Genomic DNA, 18,172 nt, shown 5'->3' with positions numbered 1-18,172 from the left:
TATTTAGATTGAAAAAATTTACAACCCGAACAATTGGGTTGGGTTTAAAAAGTCTTTAAACCCAACCCATGAACACCCTAGTAGACATTATAGTCTTACTTATGGATTTTGTAGACATTTGAAAACATTGTTGCCTATATTTTGAATTTTGTAGATATTTGGTCTTTCTTGTGAATTTTGGAGACTTGTTTTGTTATAATAGATTTTAGATATCGTTCTTGTGAATTGTGGAATCTTATGTGTATTTTATTGATGATTCCAGGCTTTTTTTTAAAGGGAACCGATAGAACCAAACCAACCCAACCCATTTTTTATGGGTTGGTTTAGTTCGGGTTCATAATTTAACAAGGGTTAGTTTGGGTTAGAAAAATACACAAACCGAACCATAGGGTTGAGCCTAAAATATCCCTAAATCCAACCTAATCCAAACCCACGAACACCCCTAATTTTGACAAATTGATCCTAATAGATTTTGTGAAAAAATCGACCTCCAACCTTCGATTCGATCGATGTTAATCGTTTGGCTCGATTTTTCAATCATCTTTGTCCCCCTACTTTTAGTTAATGGTACTGTTTGGAAGTTTCAAGGTGTCCTAATGATTTTTTTTTTTTGAAAGAATAATCAATTTTTTGTCTGACACCATATTAAAAGTGTATTTATATCCAATGTCATAATCCTAAGCTTTATACGGTTAAAATTTTTATTATGGTATATGTTTCAAAAAAAAAAATTATTATTATTGTATAACCATTTAGTTAATAAACGTTTATTATTCATTTCAAAAGAATGATAAATACAAAATTGAACATTTACATATTTATTTGATACAAAATTAAGAGTTTGGAGACTTATTAAACACTTAATTTTAAAGCTTAGAGACATACACTTAATTTTAAAGCTTAGAAACATACTGGACATAAAATTAAAAATTTAGAGATCTATTAGACTTTTGTTTAACTCGTAACCAAAAGATACAAAAACTTGAAAGTTCGAATACTAAACTTATAATTTGACATATGTGTAAGGCTAAATTATAAAAGATACTCATGAATTTTGTCATTTATTTCAAAAATATTGTTATTCGTTTAAAAATTGTAATATTATTCTCAAACTTTAAAAAATATTTCTAAACTAGCATAAAGTGTTACGCAACACTGTGTCTACGACCAAAAATTGTCGAATGTCGAATCACCAATCTTGGTAAAAATAGCGGCGAAACGACTGTCATGATATTTTATCTTATTGACTCGTTTGAGTCCCAATTTTCAATGATAGTTGTGTGGTTCTACATTGCTAGATTGAGATCTGCAGGGTGGAAGAGTGGACGGAAAGAAGCGAATACTTTTTCATATGAAATTTCTCAGACCATTGGAAACGAAATTGCTTGTGCTCTTCTCGAGCGATTCATTCTATGAGCGGGGTTGCTGCTAGTAGAGAAAAAATCTCCATCTTTTTCTATTTTCAAAATACACTTACCAAATCGTTACTTTTGAATGTTCTGACCAAATTGTTACTTTTAGGAATAAAGACTAATAACGATTTTTGAAACTTTTAATTTAACCAACTTTGGTTGGTTTTTTATGCTAAATCCATAGACAAAAAAAATTTGTATTTGTTTATGTGAAGTACTAATGACCTAAGCACATACATGAAAAAAAAAAAAAAAAACATAAAGACACATGATCATCTATGAACTATACATGTTGTCATCAATCCACAACTCTAATTTCTAATTTTTTTTTTTTCATTTACCATGTTTTTGTTAACCCTAATTCTTGTATGTGTCTAGATTTGTTCACTTAAGTAACACATAAACAAACACAAATATTTTTGTACATAGGTTGAGACAATACTTTTCAACATAGGTGGAGCCACGTAGGAGCCAGGAGCACATGCCCCCCATCAATTTATCCGTCTTTTTGTATTTTTAATATAAATTATAAAGTGATATGTATTTATATATATATATATATATATAAAAGTTCAATCTAAATAACAATATTGGTAATGACTTGTTGGTGTGGATTCAAATCTTGCAATTTACTAACATTTTATTTTGAATTTTAAATGACTTTTTACCTAGATTTTTTCATCTCTAATGTGTTTTTAAAGTCCCACTCATGTAAATCCTAATAAAAGAAAAGTTAGTCAAACAACGTGCCCTTTAAAATATAATATATTTTTTAAATAAATAAATAGTCAAACAATACTTTTTTTTTATCGGTAACATAACTGGGTTTCTTCTTTTTTGAAATTCACTTTTCAATCTCAACTCTCAAGAACATTCTATTAAAAATGTTTCGTTCATTTTTTTATATAATTTTTATATTTACATTACGCTATATATAAATCCGTTTGTTTCCGTGTTATTTTTACTTTCACATTACTCGTATAGGTTTTTAAAATTAATTTCAAACTTCAAGTTAAAGGATTATTTGTTGTCACTCATTTAGATATACAAACTTGACAAGTAAGTTTTAAAATATTCTTAAACTTTAAGTTTTGATGCTTTTTAAATCTATATAATAGAATGTAATATTCTTATTATTAATACTTTTGTAGAGTTAATTCAAAATTAATATGGAGAGATTTATGTAGAGTTAATTCAAAATTAATATGTAATATTCTTATTATTAATACTTTTGTAGAGTTAATTCAAAATTAATATGGAGAGATATATAAAAAAAAAAACAATAGAGACTATAGAGGCATCATCTTCAAAGAAGAAATTTTTTTGGATTGTGATCAATCTTATACAGAAACAAATCTAGAAGAACTACCTATAGATCTTGATCTAAGATATTGTGAATGCAATGAATTTAGTCAAATTTTGTAAAGAAATACTCTAGAAAACAAGAGAATTTGATTAGGATTCGTTGTTGAGTATGGTTTCTGATTTCAATCATAGTCATGATATTAAAGTCCTTAAAATGGATGACATATTTCTAATTCGAGGACGACAAAGGCGAAATTCTCAGTCAGTTACGAATTTACATCATTATCGTGTTGAAGTTTTCTATGTCATTATTAATATGCAACTTCAAGAGTTGAATAATCATTTTACTGAAATAAATATTGAATTGCTTCTTTGTGTGACATATCTAAATCCGAGTAATTCATTTGTTTCTTTTGATTATAAAAAAAAAAAAAAAACTTAGTTAACTTACTCAATTTTACCGAAAAGATTTTTCAGCTATTGAACTCTCTATGCTTGAGGATCAACTTCAAAATTATACATTTGATGTAACAACCCCACTCTCTAAGATTACTAAAAAGGGGATCGCTACTGCATGCATGCATAAATATTCTCATTGAAGAAAATAAAGTAAATTAAAGAAAATAATCATAATCTTAAACTGCATTAAGTCTATAAAAAAAATGTTCTAACATATCTCAAAATCTTAAATCGTTCAACCCAACAAGAAACAATTTATATAAAAAAAATGAATAAATAAATAGATAAATTAATTAGTTAAATTATGATAAATCCATGAAAGGATAAAAACAAAACATGCGAAAATATAAACAGTCAAATGCGGAAGCGAATTCTGGTTCCTTTGGTACTGTCACGGATTCCTCTTGTCAGTCGCCCGAGTGTCCTTGCCCTTACTGAAAAAAAAATAAGGATAAAGGTTGAGTATAATAAATACTCAGTAAGTGATCCCATTACCGGGATCAGACTATGCATCCACGAGCAAAGAAAAAAAATAGCCCGTGGCTCATACAGTTACATTAGTTTTTGATGATGAAAGGAAAACCAAAAGACGTACTATCTTGCCTTGAAACGCATGTCTAGCGGCCCGTAGGTGTACCGTCAAACATGATAATGACACGAACGTAAACCCGTCGACCCATGCATATCTAACGGCCGTAGGCACACTGTCAAACATAATAATAACATGAATGTTAACCTGTCGGTTCACATATGTCTAGTGGACCGTAGGCACACCGTCAAACATGATAATAACATGAACGTTAACCTGTCGGTTCACGCATGTCTAGCAACCCCTAGACACACCATCAAACATAGTAATAACACGCGTCAAGGTAAGACAATAAACCGCTTTACTGGTCTATTCATGCATCACATACATAATATCAGTACTGACTATAATTTTAACATGCTCATAATACTTGTAACCACCATGCAACTAGCAAAACATAATATCAAACAAAAATCATGCTCCAGAGTCAACCAAGTAACTTGATAAGTCTAATCTAGATCGCCTGGCACGAAGGCACCAGTAATAGTATCACTTACCTCAACTTGGTCACAAAAGTCCACGCAAATAATTCCTTAAAACCTTTGGAAAACTTGAATCAACCCAAAGTTGTGGCTTGATCCAAGACAAATTTCAAAACTTGATTCAAGTAGCTAATCTGATCAAGAATTAATTCCAAAATCAATAACTTATTTTTTTTCCACTATTACTCTCAATCCAAAAGAATAACCAACCAACTTACATAAAACTTAACAAAACTAAAACTCTTCGATGAAGAGAATGGTTCTTTCTTTGTTAGCAACGCCTCGAAATCCAAATCCTGAAAGTCGACACAATGGGTAACACTAAAATCGTTTCCAACACCAAGAGGCACTTTAAAAAGACTCAACACCAAAACTTGCCCAAAATAATCCAATTCTTACCCAATCTCAAAAAGGCAGAGGCGACAAACGAAACGGCAAGGAGGCGGCACTGCTTGCGACAGTGAGGAGCTCACAACGACGGCTAGAACTCACGGTGGCGATGACGGAACGACAAGGCTGGCGGCTGGAAGGCGGACGGTGGTAGGTGGAAGGTGCTGGCAGCTAAGGCTGGAAGGAAAAGAAGAAGAAGGGAAGAAAAAAGGGTTGCGTGTGTGTGGGTTGAGGAGAGAGAAGTAAATTTAATTTACTTTTTTTTCTTTTTTTTTTTCATTCCTTTAACCCTTTCCATAAATATATATAACCAAATTAAACTCTTCCTTCTCCCTTAAAAAACAAATTCCCTAATTATCTCCCAAAATATATATACTTATATATATTTTTTCCTTTTCCTTTAAAAAGAATCTAATATACACATTTAATTATCTCCCTAGATAACCAAATCTCCCAAATATAAGCCAAAATAAAACTCAATTAATTCTAAATAAGTAAATCATATTTTAGCTTAGCCCAAAAACATAAATCTCATATAATTTATCCAAGTAGCCAACAATAAAAAAAGCTTAATTACAAAATAAAAATCAGGATGTTACATTTGATATGCATTTAAATATTGAGTTTATTGAACTAAAAAAAATATGTGATCATGCAGTAAAAATGGTCATGACGAATAAAGACAAGGACTATCCACTAGTTTACAAATGACTCACATTGGCATAGATTTTACCTGTTGCCACAACTATTGTAGAGAGAAAATTTTATGCTATGCATATTGTGAAGACATGATTGCACAATCGAATGGGAGGTCAATGAATGAATGATTGTCTTCTAACCTACATTGAAAATGATTTATTTGATGGACATTGATACTGGGCCACATGGACTATCTAGACCTATATAGTAAGTCAGTCTTCACAATCCAAAACATGGGTTCTGATACTAACTATAACAACCTGACTCCCTAGGACTCAAACTAGGTCATTACTAAAGACATGCATGCTTACTATTCAAATGATACCTTTTCATGACTTAGTAAAACCAAATAAATAGCATAAAATAATTAACTTTATAAAAATTAAATAATTGAAATTCATTTAACAGGATATCCTTAAAACCATAAAACAAACTAGAAAATTCTCTTTTAAAAAAAAGTCTAAAAGAAAATATACTCAAAACTTCAAGTTCAAACATCAAGATTAAAACATTAAAACATTAAATCCTGAAAAACATGAGCGGAAGCATATGACTGGTCCAAGTGGCTCGATCACGGATTTGGTTTGTCATTCACCGACGTGTTCTTACCCTTATCTGAAAAGTAAACATGAGAAAGGATGAGTATATCGTTTGTCATTCACTGACATGTTCCTACTCTTATCTGAAAAGTAAACACGAGAAAGAATTAGTATAAAATACTTAGTAAGTAACCCCACTACTGAGGTTAGGCTAAGGATCTATGTCCTCAAAATGCCGCTCTTCGGTGGAACGTACATAAACCTCTACTTTCATGGGATGGCTAACTAGTGGTTAGTTGAACCTGCTCTACAATAGATTAGGTGTACCCACAAACCTCTGATGAATCTCGAAAGAAATACAAACCTCTAGTGAAGTCCAAAAAGAGATCACCACTTCTGGTGAAACCCAAAGGAAACACGAACCTCTGGTGAATCTCAAAGGAAACACAAACCTTCAGTGAAATCCTGAAGGGGATCACCACTTCTGGTGAATCTGAAGGAAACAAAAACCTCTGGTGAATCCCAAAGGAAACACAAACCTCTGATGAAATCTTGAAGGAGATCACCACCTTTGGTAGGTATCTAATTACGAACGAGCGTAACTATCACTATCATTAACATAACATGCATCATAAAACATAGTCATAAACATGCTAATACATATCATCATGCTTAATGTTCATCTAGAAAATCATATAAAACAAATAACTTAGTTCATGCTAACACTCATAACATGCTTCAAAACACAATCAATGCTAGGTCATTTATCCTCATGCATCTCAATACAAACAATCTCAGAATCCTTAAAACTATTCACAAATTATATTTTCTGGCACAAAGGCAGTTCTAGTAGTAAGATTACTTACTTCAAATAAGCCCAAATAATACTTCTGCAACCTCTTCTATCTAACTTTACAACCTTTAATCCAATTCCAGGTCATGAACAAAATTAATTTTAATCCTTACGCCCAGTTCCATATATAAAACAATTTTAGAAACCATCAAATTGCTTACCCTAAATCAAGTAACCCAACCAAAATCTTGCTACAAACAAAACTTCAAGGTGTTTGACAGCCCGCTTTTGCCTAAAAAACTCCTTTAAAATCCAAATCTAAGGTCCAAATTGAAGGAAATTGGACATGAGGATTTCCATGAGCAGCAGAATGATCGTTCCAAATTCCATTCGTATTTGAACATACACAATTACAATAAAGAAAAGGAAACATATAGACTATGCACAAAACGAAATTACAACATGCTTTCAATAAGATCAAAGGAAAGATTATCATACCTTTGGAGACTCATCTTCAAACTCCCTCGATCACGAGCGCTCGTTTCGACTCCAAGTCAGCAACACATGAACGCTCAAACATAGCACGATCAACAATGAACTCGAACACAACAGTCTCTAAGATCACGAACCCAACGAACGGCCTTCAAAAACCTCGAACTATGTCGAGTTGAGTACGACACCACCAGAATGACTACCTTGGTATTCTCGGTGTAAGAATCCAGAAATGTGGGCTCTGTGTGGACTTGGTTAGAGGACGAGACTGGAACGATTGAACAAGTGGGAGGTGACAAAGGTCTATCGTATAAACGATGCCCAATCGTTTAATAAATGCTATGCGATCATTTAGCAAAAGCTCCGCGATCGTTTAGCTAACGGCCAGTTGAGTGAACTATCATGTAGTGTCACTCCACGATCATTTAGTCTCTGTTCAGCTATCGTTTAATGAATCTAATCCACTTGATAGCCTTTCCGTGAGTAGTTCCGAGAATGGAAAATCTTAATTCAACAACTATTAAATTTAGGAAAACATTTTTCCTTTTATCTCAGGATTACCATGAAACCACCAATAATCTCCTACTCAATTGGTTATTAGAGAAAAAAGATATAATTATCCAATAATTAATATTATTATAAATATATATGATAACCAACTTACCATATTATATTTATAACCTATAGTTTTAATATTTCATCTCATGAAACATATAAACTATAGTTCTTTTTCTATTTCATGGTACTTAATGTAAATCTCATTTACATTAATCCTCCACTTGATGTATCTCATACATCAGACCGATCATATCATATACAATCAAATTTTCTCTTGTCAATTTGAAAATTTCAAATCAACACCAAGAACTAATTCTCAACTCGAATCCATTGAGCTATCAAGGGGACCTTATGAACCTGTAGCTCGAAGCTCCAACGGTATGTGAATAACTGACTAAACTTTTTAGTCACGAGATCCACCATCCATTAACTGCCAGGCACTCCACTAAAGACCGATAGCTGAACTCTCTTTACTACAGATACATTATGTGTCCATATCAACCAATCAACAGTGCGATAACCCTTCACATATCGCTCGTAAGTACAGCTGGGCCAATAACCGTTATGCCCCTGTAGTTACATCTAACTCCTTAAATACCACTAATCCCTCTAATGAACATAAGTCATAGTCCTACTATGACTGAGTTCTCTCTTCCAAAGAGAAGCTGTGGCCATTATGTTCAAGACCCGGAATCAGCCCTTAAGGAAGCAATCTATATACTTACCTCTGCTTCGAGGAATGAGTGAATTTCATATTGTGTAACTAAGTTCCCAGCTCTCAAATCAGACAAGTCCCTAAAATGGTAGGCATATTGAGTTGGCAATGTGGTTACTCTCACCCATACTAATCAAAGGATCACCCTCAAAGGCAAGAGTTTCTAAAAGACTCAGGATTGAGGTCATGTCACCTATGGTCGTTTAGGTGAGATCTAAGTCTCAAGTATCAATGGCTATATACAGAGACTAGTCATCTCGTGGTCCGGTCTTATACAAACTCTTTATATAGGATACCTCCGCTCGCATGTCTCCACTAAATGGTTAGGATCTACCATTTGTAGTAGTTCACAACACTTGCAAACCTCTACAAAGCAGGCCGTATCCGTAGTGTCACCAGGATCAGGTATCCCTCTTTAATCCTTATACTACAGACCTATTTAGGTTTCACTTAAGGCATAATCCACTTGTATATCTCATATACATGCTTAAGTTTACATACAATAACCATGGAGCTTTGTTTATTGGATATGAGTAAATGCCAAATAAAATAACTCTTATTTTATTCATAAAAATATGTACAGATTACAAACTACGAGACTCTGGGAGAATTAGGACACCAACCTCAACATAAATATAGTGGGTAAATGTTAATTGTAGCCAAAACTTGATGAATAATCAAGATTCTCAAGAAAAATATGGAAAATCCACCAAAATTCACCAGAAAGTTTCACTGACTGAGACCCATAATGAAAACTGATGGCCGTCCTTGATAGAGGACATGACAATCAGCGGTACGACTGGCGCTGGCGGCGACGAACATCAGAGGTTGGCGAGTGGCGGCTGGTCACTAGTGCATGTGGCTAGGGTAGTTGGCGGCGGGACTAGGCGCACAATCGGCTACTGGCGACTGCGTGAGGGTTGGATCTAGTGGCGTGATTGGTTGAAGGCGGCGGCTTCCCGAGGGCGTCTGGGTCGATGACTAGGGCTCTTGGCAGATTTGGGTGGCAGTTGAAATAGAGAGCGACGGCTAGGGCTTAAATGGAGAACGAAAAGAAAATTTTATGGGGGGTTGTGTAGAGATGTCTAATTTTCCCACAGGGACGAGGTCCCGCCCTGAATGAATCGGGGATTCTTGATTAAGCGGGGAATGAGGGAGAGAGTGGGGGAAAAGAATTCCCTGTGAGCTAAACAGAGATGGGGACAGAGAATGTTTCCCGTCCCCGTCCCCGTCCCCACCCCCGTCTTGTCCCTCGTCCCCGCCCCGATTTGCTTCTACATATTTATTTAGTATAGTTATCTAATGTTATGTTATTATTATTATATAAATATTACATTTAAATTTTAAATTTGATTATTTATTGAGAAAGATAATGAATATGTTTAAATTGAATATTTAAATTTAGATTATATATGTGAATAATTTAATTAATATTTATTTCTTTCTAAAAAATTAATTAGCGTTTTTAGGCCAAAATTTGAGTAATTTATCTTTAAATTCAAATTGTTATGTAAAACTAACCATAATAAACAATTTAGTGTTAAAGTTAATTATTTAATTAAAATTTACTCACTTTAGTGATTTAAATTAATTGGTCTTTTACAAAGAAAAAAAAGTAACGGGAAAAATTTTCTCGCAGGGAACCTGATCCCTGCAAATTTCCCGCGAGTAATCCCCGCCCGATCCCTGTGGGGGATTTCATAGGGATGGAAAATGAAACGGGGAGCGGGAACAGGGATGGAGAATGGCATCCCCGACCCGACCCTGCCCTGTGGATGTCTCTAGGCTATGTCCTCACGCGAGAAGATGAGAAGAAGAATTTTTTATTTTATTTTTTTTACTCCAAAATACAATATATATATATATACACTTTAAATTAATTTCTCTTTTCCTTCTCCAAAAAGTCAAATGTCCAAATCCTTCTTGGATTTAAATCCCATGTCCTTTTAGGAAAATAATTTCAAATCCATTTTCTTAAGTAATCGATTTAATTTAATAATCTTCTCCAAATTACAAAATAAAACCAAATCTCCCAATTTTAATTCAATTTTTCGAATTAAATTAAAATTGAAACTATTTGACATAAATCCCAAATTTTCCTTAATCAAATTTAAATTTCAAAATTCTTCTCTAAACAAATATTAAAATTGAGTTATCCTTTTATAATAATTTAATTTAACCTTCAAAAATCCAAAATTATCTTCAAATATTATAAAATAATTGTATTTAAGAAACCTTATTAATTATCAACTTAAGCATAATTCAATTGGTAATTAATGTATATTTTATATTTTCTTATTAAAAAGTAAGATTTGCAAATTTCAACATATATATTTTGAGGTTTTGAGCTGACATAGATTTTATCAATTATTTAATATATCACTAAAAGAGAGGTTCTAATTTCTTTTAAAGTCAACATGAATATAGCTCAACTCAATTGACATAAAAAACATATATTCAACTAAAATGTCAAATTTCTAATCTCAACCTGGATAAACATATAACCCTCTCAATTCAATGAATCAAATTCAAACAATATTTATAATTCAATTCTAAGTTAAATTTTGGTTATAAACGTAAATGCTTTAATTTTAAGTAACAAGAATGTATTGATAATAAAGTGAAAATAAGGAAAGAGAGATTACACGAGCTTACATCTAATTTGTGAAAGAGAAAATTTAGAAGAGTTTACAATTTCTCAAAAATTATTTCTCCCATTTTTCTCTCAATTAAAAGACTCACAAATCAATTCAACAAAGCTCTCTTAAAACCCTTTAATTGAAGATTGAAAACACATTTTTTCGTCACTTGAAAACCCTTTAAATGAGATTACATGAGCGTATTCTCTCACTTGAACTTATACATTGGGTTATTAAATTATTCCATTTAAAATTTAAAATTATTTTAACATAAAGATATTGTTAAAATCAAAGTAATTAAACTACTTTATTGATTTTAAAATAACCAAAAAAAAAAAAAAGTAACAATATCTCAACCTAGGTATAGTTGAATAACCAAATACATAATCTGAAAGGGTGTTAAAAGTTCGAGTACTAGTAAATGTATTTAATATAGTTTTAATAATTAAAAAAAAAAACTATTAAAGCTTCCACTAATGAAAGCAAGCTAATTAAATTGAAAGAAAGAAAAAAATTGTAGTGAAAAGGACATGTGAGTAAACAAAGAAAGAAGAAATTAAAGAAGATTGTAAATATAATTAAGGTCAAAAAATGCTATTTTAGGACCTCTATTTTGCATCTGGGTTTTCATAATTAAGGTAGAATTTTAGTCCTTAAACCTTAAAAAAATCTTAAAATTAGTTTCTAGAACTAATTTATTGTTGATTTTTCTTAAAAGAAAATAATCTCTACTAGAATTATCTTTATAAATTATGAAAATATATACGCAATGTCTTTTCTTATATGAAAGTTGTTATTATTTTTTAACTAGTTTAAATAAAAATTAATTTTGGATGACTAAATTTTAAATTGATTGAAAGCATCGAAAATAAAATAGAAAAATTGAAAGTATAACGATTAAAATGGAATGGAATTTATAGGACTAAAATGATATTTTAACTAATAATTAATTCATAAGGAGGATAATATGCATTTCTCATTGTACATTTGGTTTTGTTTCATTTTGGTTTTCATACTTTCAAAATATTTATTTTAGTGTTTATATTTTCAATTTTGGTATTTATAATTTCAAAATGTTCATTTTTATTTTTGTACTTTCGTATTATCGTTCACTTTACTTTTTAAACTTTTAAAAAGTGTTGAATTTGTTCTCGAAATAAAAATAAAAATGAAAGTGACTAAAATGGTAACAGAGATCATAATGACCAAAAGTTAAAAGTATAGAGACGGTGATAAATACTTTTTAAAATAACGAGAGGAAAATGAGTCAAAGCAAAAATTATGCTGATCAAATAAAAATAAAAATAAAAAGAGAGAGAGAAAAAGGAAACCCAAATCCAACCTATAAAAAGGAGTGTTTTGGCAATTAGAAACTACCATCAACTGATTTTCAAAACCCCAAAACAAAAATTCTCCCTTTATTTGTTTGTTGATATGTATGTGATGAGGGGATTTTCAGCAGCAAAATCATTAGTAATGGGCATAAAATTACCCAAAAAGTTCCTCCATTTATTTGCAAAGGCAGCTCTGTTCCTTCTCTCCTTCTTCATTTACTTCTCTCTTTCTTCTAATCTCTTCAACCACACCAACTTCTGGTTTTTCCTTACCAACACTCTCATTTTCATCATTGCCGCTGATTCCGGCGCTTTCTCTCCGCCGTCCAGCTTCGTCGCTGCCACCGATACCGTCCCAACTCCGCCAAAAGACTTTAATAAGATTGTCGTCGTTAAGGAACCTCCTAATTCACCCATACTAACTCAAAATGAAGAAGAAGAAGAAATAATAATCCAACTTACCACAGGTAAAGTTCACACCAAAATTCTCTCTTCCCTATTTTTCAATATATATATTTTTTTTTATTTTACTCTTTTTTTATCGTCCTCAATCCGCTCATCTAATTAAAAAAAAGTGATGGTCGATAGATTCAAGCTTCATGATGATTGAGATGCAGTTCTTATTTTGAAGTAGAAAGTTTAAAGTTTTAGTATAATAGAAGTTGATGTTTTTGGTGAATACCCTATTAATGATATATTTTTTGAGATTTTTAATAATTAAAAGAAATTAGTCTTCTCTAAGTGCTTTTAAATAAAAATGTTTTCATTCTAAAAATACTTTTTCCTATAAAGCATTCCATAATCTCTATCTTAACTAAGTGCTATGTTTTGAGCTTATCAATTAGTGCTGATTGATAATGTGTCAATTATTTCAGAAAAAACTTCTATTCCTCCTAAATTTAATAATTCAAGAAAATCTTACCAACGAAGCAAGTCAGAGAAAGAGATAAAAAGACTGAGGGAGAAAGCGGGAAAAATCACGATGAAGAGATCAAAGACGATGATACGACACGACACGACAACGACAAAAAAGAAGGAAGAAGAAAAGGATGAGTTTGCAGAGATGACAAATGAAGAATTGAACAGAAGAGTTGAAGAGTTTATTGAAAGATTCAACCGACAAATAAGACTCCAAGAAATTAATGAACATGGCAATGAGAATAGAGAGCTTTTAATCTAATTTGGTTGTTTATATGTGTAATATGCATTAACTTTTTTGTTTTTGTTTTTAGTTAGTGTGTGTTGTCTTCTTCCTCACTTGTCTCTTTCTAAATAGCTACAGTTTTTCTCTTTTTCCTTTAATGGTGATAACTCATAATACTTTTTCATGTATGGAGCTGTCTTCATCCACAATCCATATATATGAATTATCATCTCCCTTCTCATTGTTTTTGTTCGACTCTTCATAGTTTTTTCAAATTGACCCAGGTATGATTTGCCTTTTTAATTTGTCATTCTATAGAAACAATGTTTGTTTAATTACCTTGTCTAAATTCAATTTTTTTTTTAATATAAACAACGGCTTTCACCTCTAGATGTTGGGTTTTATGCCCTAAAATTTGTAGATAATAAGTGTTATTAATTGACTGTCATCAATAAAGAGTTATAGATGTTAATTCAATAAATGTTATTGATTATGTTGTTTTCTATTTTGTCATAATAATCATAAATCCAATAAACTAACATCCAAGGTTGCCTTATGGGTCTTGAACTGTATGTGGAGACATATAAGGATCAATGTTCAAGATACAACCTAAAGGATTTATGGTATAAAGATAAGGTTGAGTATTTTATCTTGGTAACACTATGGATACGACCCACTTTGTGTTTGATACAAATGAAATGATCCAACACATGCATGTAGGTGACATGCGAGTGGGGGTATCATATGCAATGAATTTGCATAAGATTGAACCGTGAAATAGTAACCACTAAATGTAACACTGTTAACTAGTTAGGTTCCCATTTTAATTGGATAACCTAGGCAACTTAGCCTTAATCCTGAGTACATTATGAATTCCTGTTCACGAGAGATTATCCTTTGATTTGTATGGGTGAGAGTGGTCAGTTCGCTGACTCAATATGCTTACCATTTTAAGGACAAGATCGAGTGGGGAATTAGGAACATAATAATATAAGATGAAATTCACTCATTCACGTTTTTCAGGGTAAGTAGATGAGTGTTTCCTTAAGTGGTGCCTTCGAAAATTGAACAAAGGGTCTTATCTTCTCATTGGCCTGAGAGGGGTTTCTGTTTATTAGTTGAACCATACACAAGTTGTTCATTAGAGGAGCACTGCTACTTAAGGAGTCAAAGGTAACCCAAGAGTAAAACGATAATTTGACTCACTTGGAGTTACAAACACTCGTAAAGGACTAACTTGCAGTTATTGGTCCATATCCGTGGACACAGAGATATATTTGTAGTGAGAAGAATGCAGCTGTGAGTCTTTAGTGGAGTATACCTACAGTTAACGAATACTGATTAACTTGGTTAATTAGTTTAGCCAATTAATCATTGGAGCTTCTGATCTACAGGTCCATCAGGTCCCCTTGTTAGCTCACTAAAAAATATTAAAGAGAAATAATTTGAATTGTTCAAATCAATTTGAGGAAATTATATATTAATATGATTAATATGTAATTGATTATGGATGTGATCTATAAACCAAATCAAGTTAGAAAGAAACATTTGAATAAGATTCAAATAATTAATTCAAGTGAATTAGATTCACAAACAATTAATTAATAAATAGAGAAGTATTGCACATAGGCATATGATGTTTATGATAATTAAATATGTAAGTTAAATTGGATTTAATATATAAATAGTTATTTAATTAATGTACTAATTAATTAAATAAGTATTATTTAATTAATTGTGCACAAGAAAAAATTAGAAAAATACTTGGAGAAGGGTGGTTGACTCTTCTCTATATAAAATCTTCCTTATGGCCCCTTTGGGCAAGCATTTATTGTGCAATTTTACCCTAGCCACAAAAGAAATTCTCTCTACTCCCCCAAAGGTTTTTCTCCTCACCCTCTTCTAATAGTTGGATACCACTTATCCTTCTTTTAGAATCCTTGAGAATAACAAAGTTACTCTCGTGGTCGTATTCAAGATTGTTCGAGGAAACATTTGTGTTCAAGATCGTTGGACGAGTTGTTCGTTGGAACATCGAGAGAATCGTTCTAGGAGCTTGAGAATCTACAAAAGCGAGAATGGTTATATCCTTTCCCTAAAGCATATTATTTCACATGTTTATTCTACATATATTCTATTTTAGTACACTGAATTTGTTCAGGTAAAAAAATGATTTGCAAGATGCAAGGCGTTCACATGCTTTCGTTCAGGATTTGACCCCCTCAATTGATATCAAAGCCAATTTCTCGCATTTTTGTTCTTCATATTTTTCAAAAAAAAAAAAAAAAAATCTGTTTAAAGGTGGGTTATTAAATCTGAATTTTGAATAAAGGTTTTCAAGATTGGATGTTTTAGATTTTGACACACAAATTACTTTTAATTTGTTTAAAATGTAAGAGTCCATTGTACTTTTTTAGCAATTTAATTCTTGCTTCGATTCTGTAAGTCCGTGTCGATCGATAGAGCAACTGTTGCTCAAGAGATCAAAAGAAACGGTGGTGTTCCGAACAAGTTCTGAGACGAAATTGTGCAAAAAAGAGGCATTTTTCCCTTCAGCATCGTGACGCTGCTATCGCAGTGTTGTAATGCTGAAAGGCGAGGTGGTACAACACAACACATGGAATTCGTAGCGTTGCGACGAACTTTGATGAAACTGTGATGGCGCGCGTGCGAGGAGTGATGCAACGGCTGAAGCTTCATTTGACCTAATTTAGATTTTGTATTTAATTAATATTAATTAATTAAATTGATATAATAGTTATATTGATTTAATTAATTAATTTTGAATTAGGATTCCAAAATTGGTCCAATTTTATTTGTTAAAATTAATTTAATTATGCATTGGATGTATGTTTAGATTAATATTTGAATTCATATTACATATTGTTATGTCATATAGATTCAAAATACCAACCTTAAGATAAACAATTAAACATATACATGCATGATAATTAAATATAAGGGTTATATCTTATGGATGCATGATTAAATTAGCATGCTCATGCATCATGATATAAGTGTTATGTTATAATGATGTATGATTACACTAAGCATATCCATGCATCATGCTGTATATTAAAATTGTTATAATGAATAGTGGAATGATGTATGTGAATGCTTGATTTTTATGTATGATTTATATAAGTGTTATATTTATCAAATGAAAATAGAATTTGTATTGAGCATGACATTACTTGAATTAATATAATTGTTGTATGTAATCAATGTCATTAGATGCAAATTTATAGTTTTTAATAAAGCATTAAAATATAAGTGTTATAGTTTTAATGAGATAGTTTAAAATCTATAATCAAGAGTTGCCTGCAAACATAGGTCCAAATTAATTTTAAATAGTTTAAAATTGATCGACCTAGACTTATGTTAGAGTTTTTTCTAATGGAATTAAAAATAGGTTAATCTTTTTAATTTGTTTTAATAGGTTAATCTTTTTAATTTGTTTTAATAGAATTAAAATGAATTTAATCAAAAGATTAAATTTATAAAATAATTGTCCATAAGGGACCTCTGTCTAAGGAATGTTCTATCTAGGCAAGGATATTTAAGCTGGCGAAAACATAACACCTCTACGTGAGAACCGACCTAGCTAAAAGGTGAGTTGGGAAAATATTTTATAAGCATTTGATTTTATTATAGAGTTTAATAAATGAAATAAAGTATTGTTGAATCATTTAATATAAATGTTATATTGAGCAAATTAAAAGGATTTAGATAAATTAATTAGCCGATTTTTTAAACTAAGTATATAATAAAACCCTAAAAATATTAGAATACCTTAGTGGGAGGAAATTGGTATGCTTGATACATATCAAGCTTCAGCTTTCACGTCCCTAAGAGTTCACATCGTGAGATCCACGCTCAACTTTGTATCACTCTGGGCGCAGCCTCCCTTCGGAAAGTATTTGTATGAGTTAATAACAAGGTGAATAGGGAAAGTGTTCATAGAAAGTGAGAGTATCCTACGGTCTCCTCCATTAGGTTGTATCGTGAGATTCCTATGGTCTGCTTGCATGTCATCCTAGAGCGATCATCCCTTCGGAGGGCCTGATCATAGGAGTCGGAACAACGCAAAATCCAGCAATGGATCTGATTTCTTAGGTTAATCTTCAACAGTTGTCTTTCCTTTTGTTAGCCCGTTGATGAGTACCTCTGGGATTCGAAAATGAGAGGGTCACATTTATAGGATGAATTAAGCTAGTTAATGAATCCTCGACCAAAATAATGGTAACTAAAACTATTAGAATAAGAGTTATTCTGGTATTAGTAATTAGCTGAGATTGCCTCAATTCAAGGAAGAAGTAGCTGATCACCCTTTGGTGGTTGTTGCTCTAAACCTCTGAAGCATCATTGCAAAAATTAAAATCAATAGTTTAATTAGGGTTCTATGATTGCATGTGTTTTTTTTACTAAATTGATTGGATAATTATGTAATGGGTTAAGACAAATATAACTAATACCACCAATTGATAGTTGTTTGTTTCAACATGTTTTCCATAATCATTTCCTTGCTTAAAAACAAAAAATTAACTGGTGAAAACTATGCGACGAACCTGAATAAGATTCTAGTTATTGATGATCTGCAGTTTGTCTTGACAGAGGAATGT

General features: G+C 31.8%; 1 protein-coding gene across 1 annotated transcript; it reads left to right on the top strand.

Moving 5' to 3' along the window:
* The first annotated feature begins 12,475 nt into the window (after positions 1-12,475).
* On the top strand, positions 12,476-13,795 carry LOC120083777 (uncharacterized). The gene is made up of 2 exons (XM_039039643.2): positions 12,476-12,873; positions 13,282-13,795. The coding sequence occupies exons 1-2, from the start codon at positions 12,507-12,509 to the stop codon at positions 13,584-13,586; spliced, it is 672 nt and encodes a 223-aa protein (XP_038895571.1). The 5' UTR covers positions 12,476-12,506; the 3' UTR covers positions 13,587-13,795.
* The last annotated feature ends 4,377 nt before the right edge of the window (positions 13,796-18,172 follow it).

This window comes from Benincasa hispida, chromosome 8 (genome assembly GCF_027475165.1).
Source record: "Benincasa hispida cultivar pf3 chromosome 8, pf3_genome.v1.1, whole genome shotgun sequence".
Lineage (NCBI taxonomy): Eukaryota > Viridiplantae > Streptophyta > Magnoliopsida > Cucurbitales > Cucurbitaceae > Benincasa > Benincasa hispida.
Note: the sequence above shows the minus strand (reverse complement) of the source record. Positions and strands in the feature narration are given on the sequence as shown.

Coding starts and splice junctions, on each gene's coding strand:
- LOC120083777 (XM_039039643.2), top strand. CDS start 12,507: ATGTATGTGATGAGGGGATTTTCAGCAGCAAAATCATTAGTAATGGGC. Junction 12,874..13,281: donor AATAATCCAACTTACCACAG/GTAAAGTTCACA, acceptor CAATTATTTCAG/AAAAAACTTCTATTCCTCCT.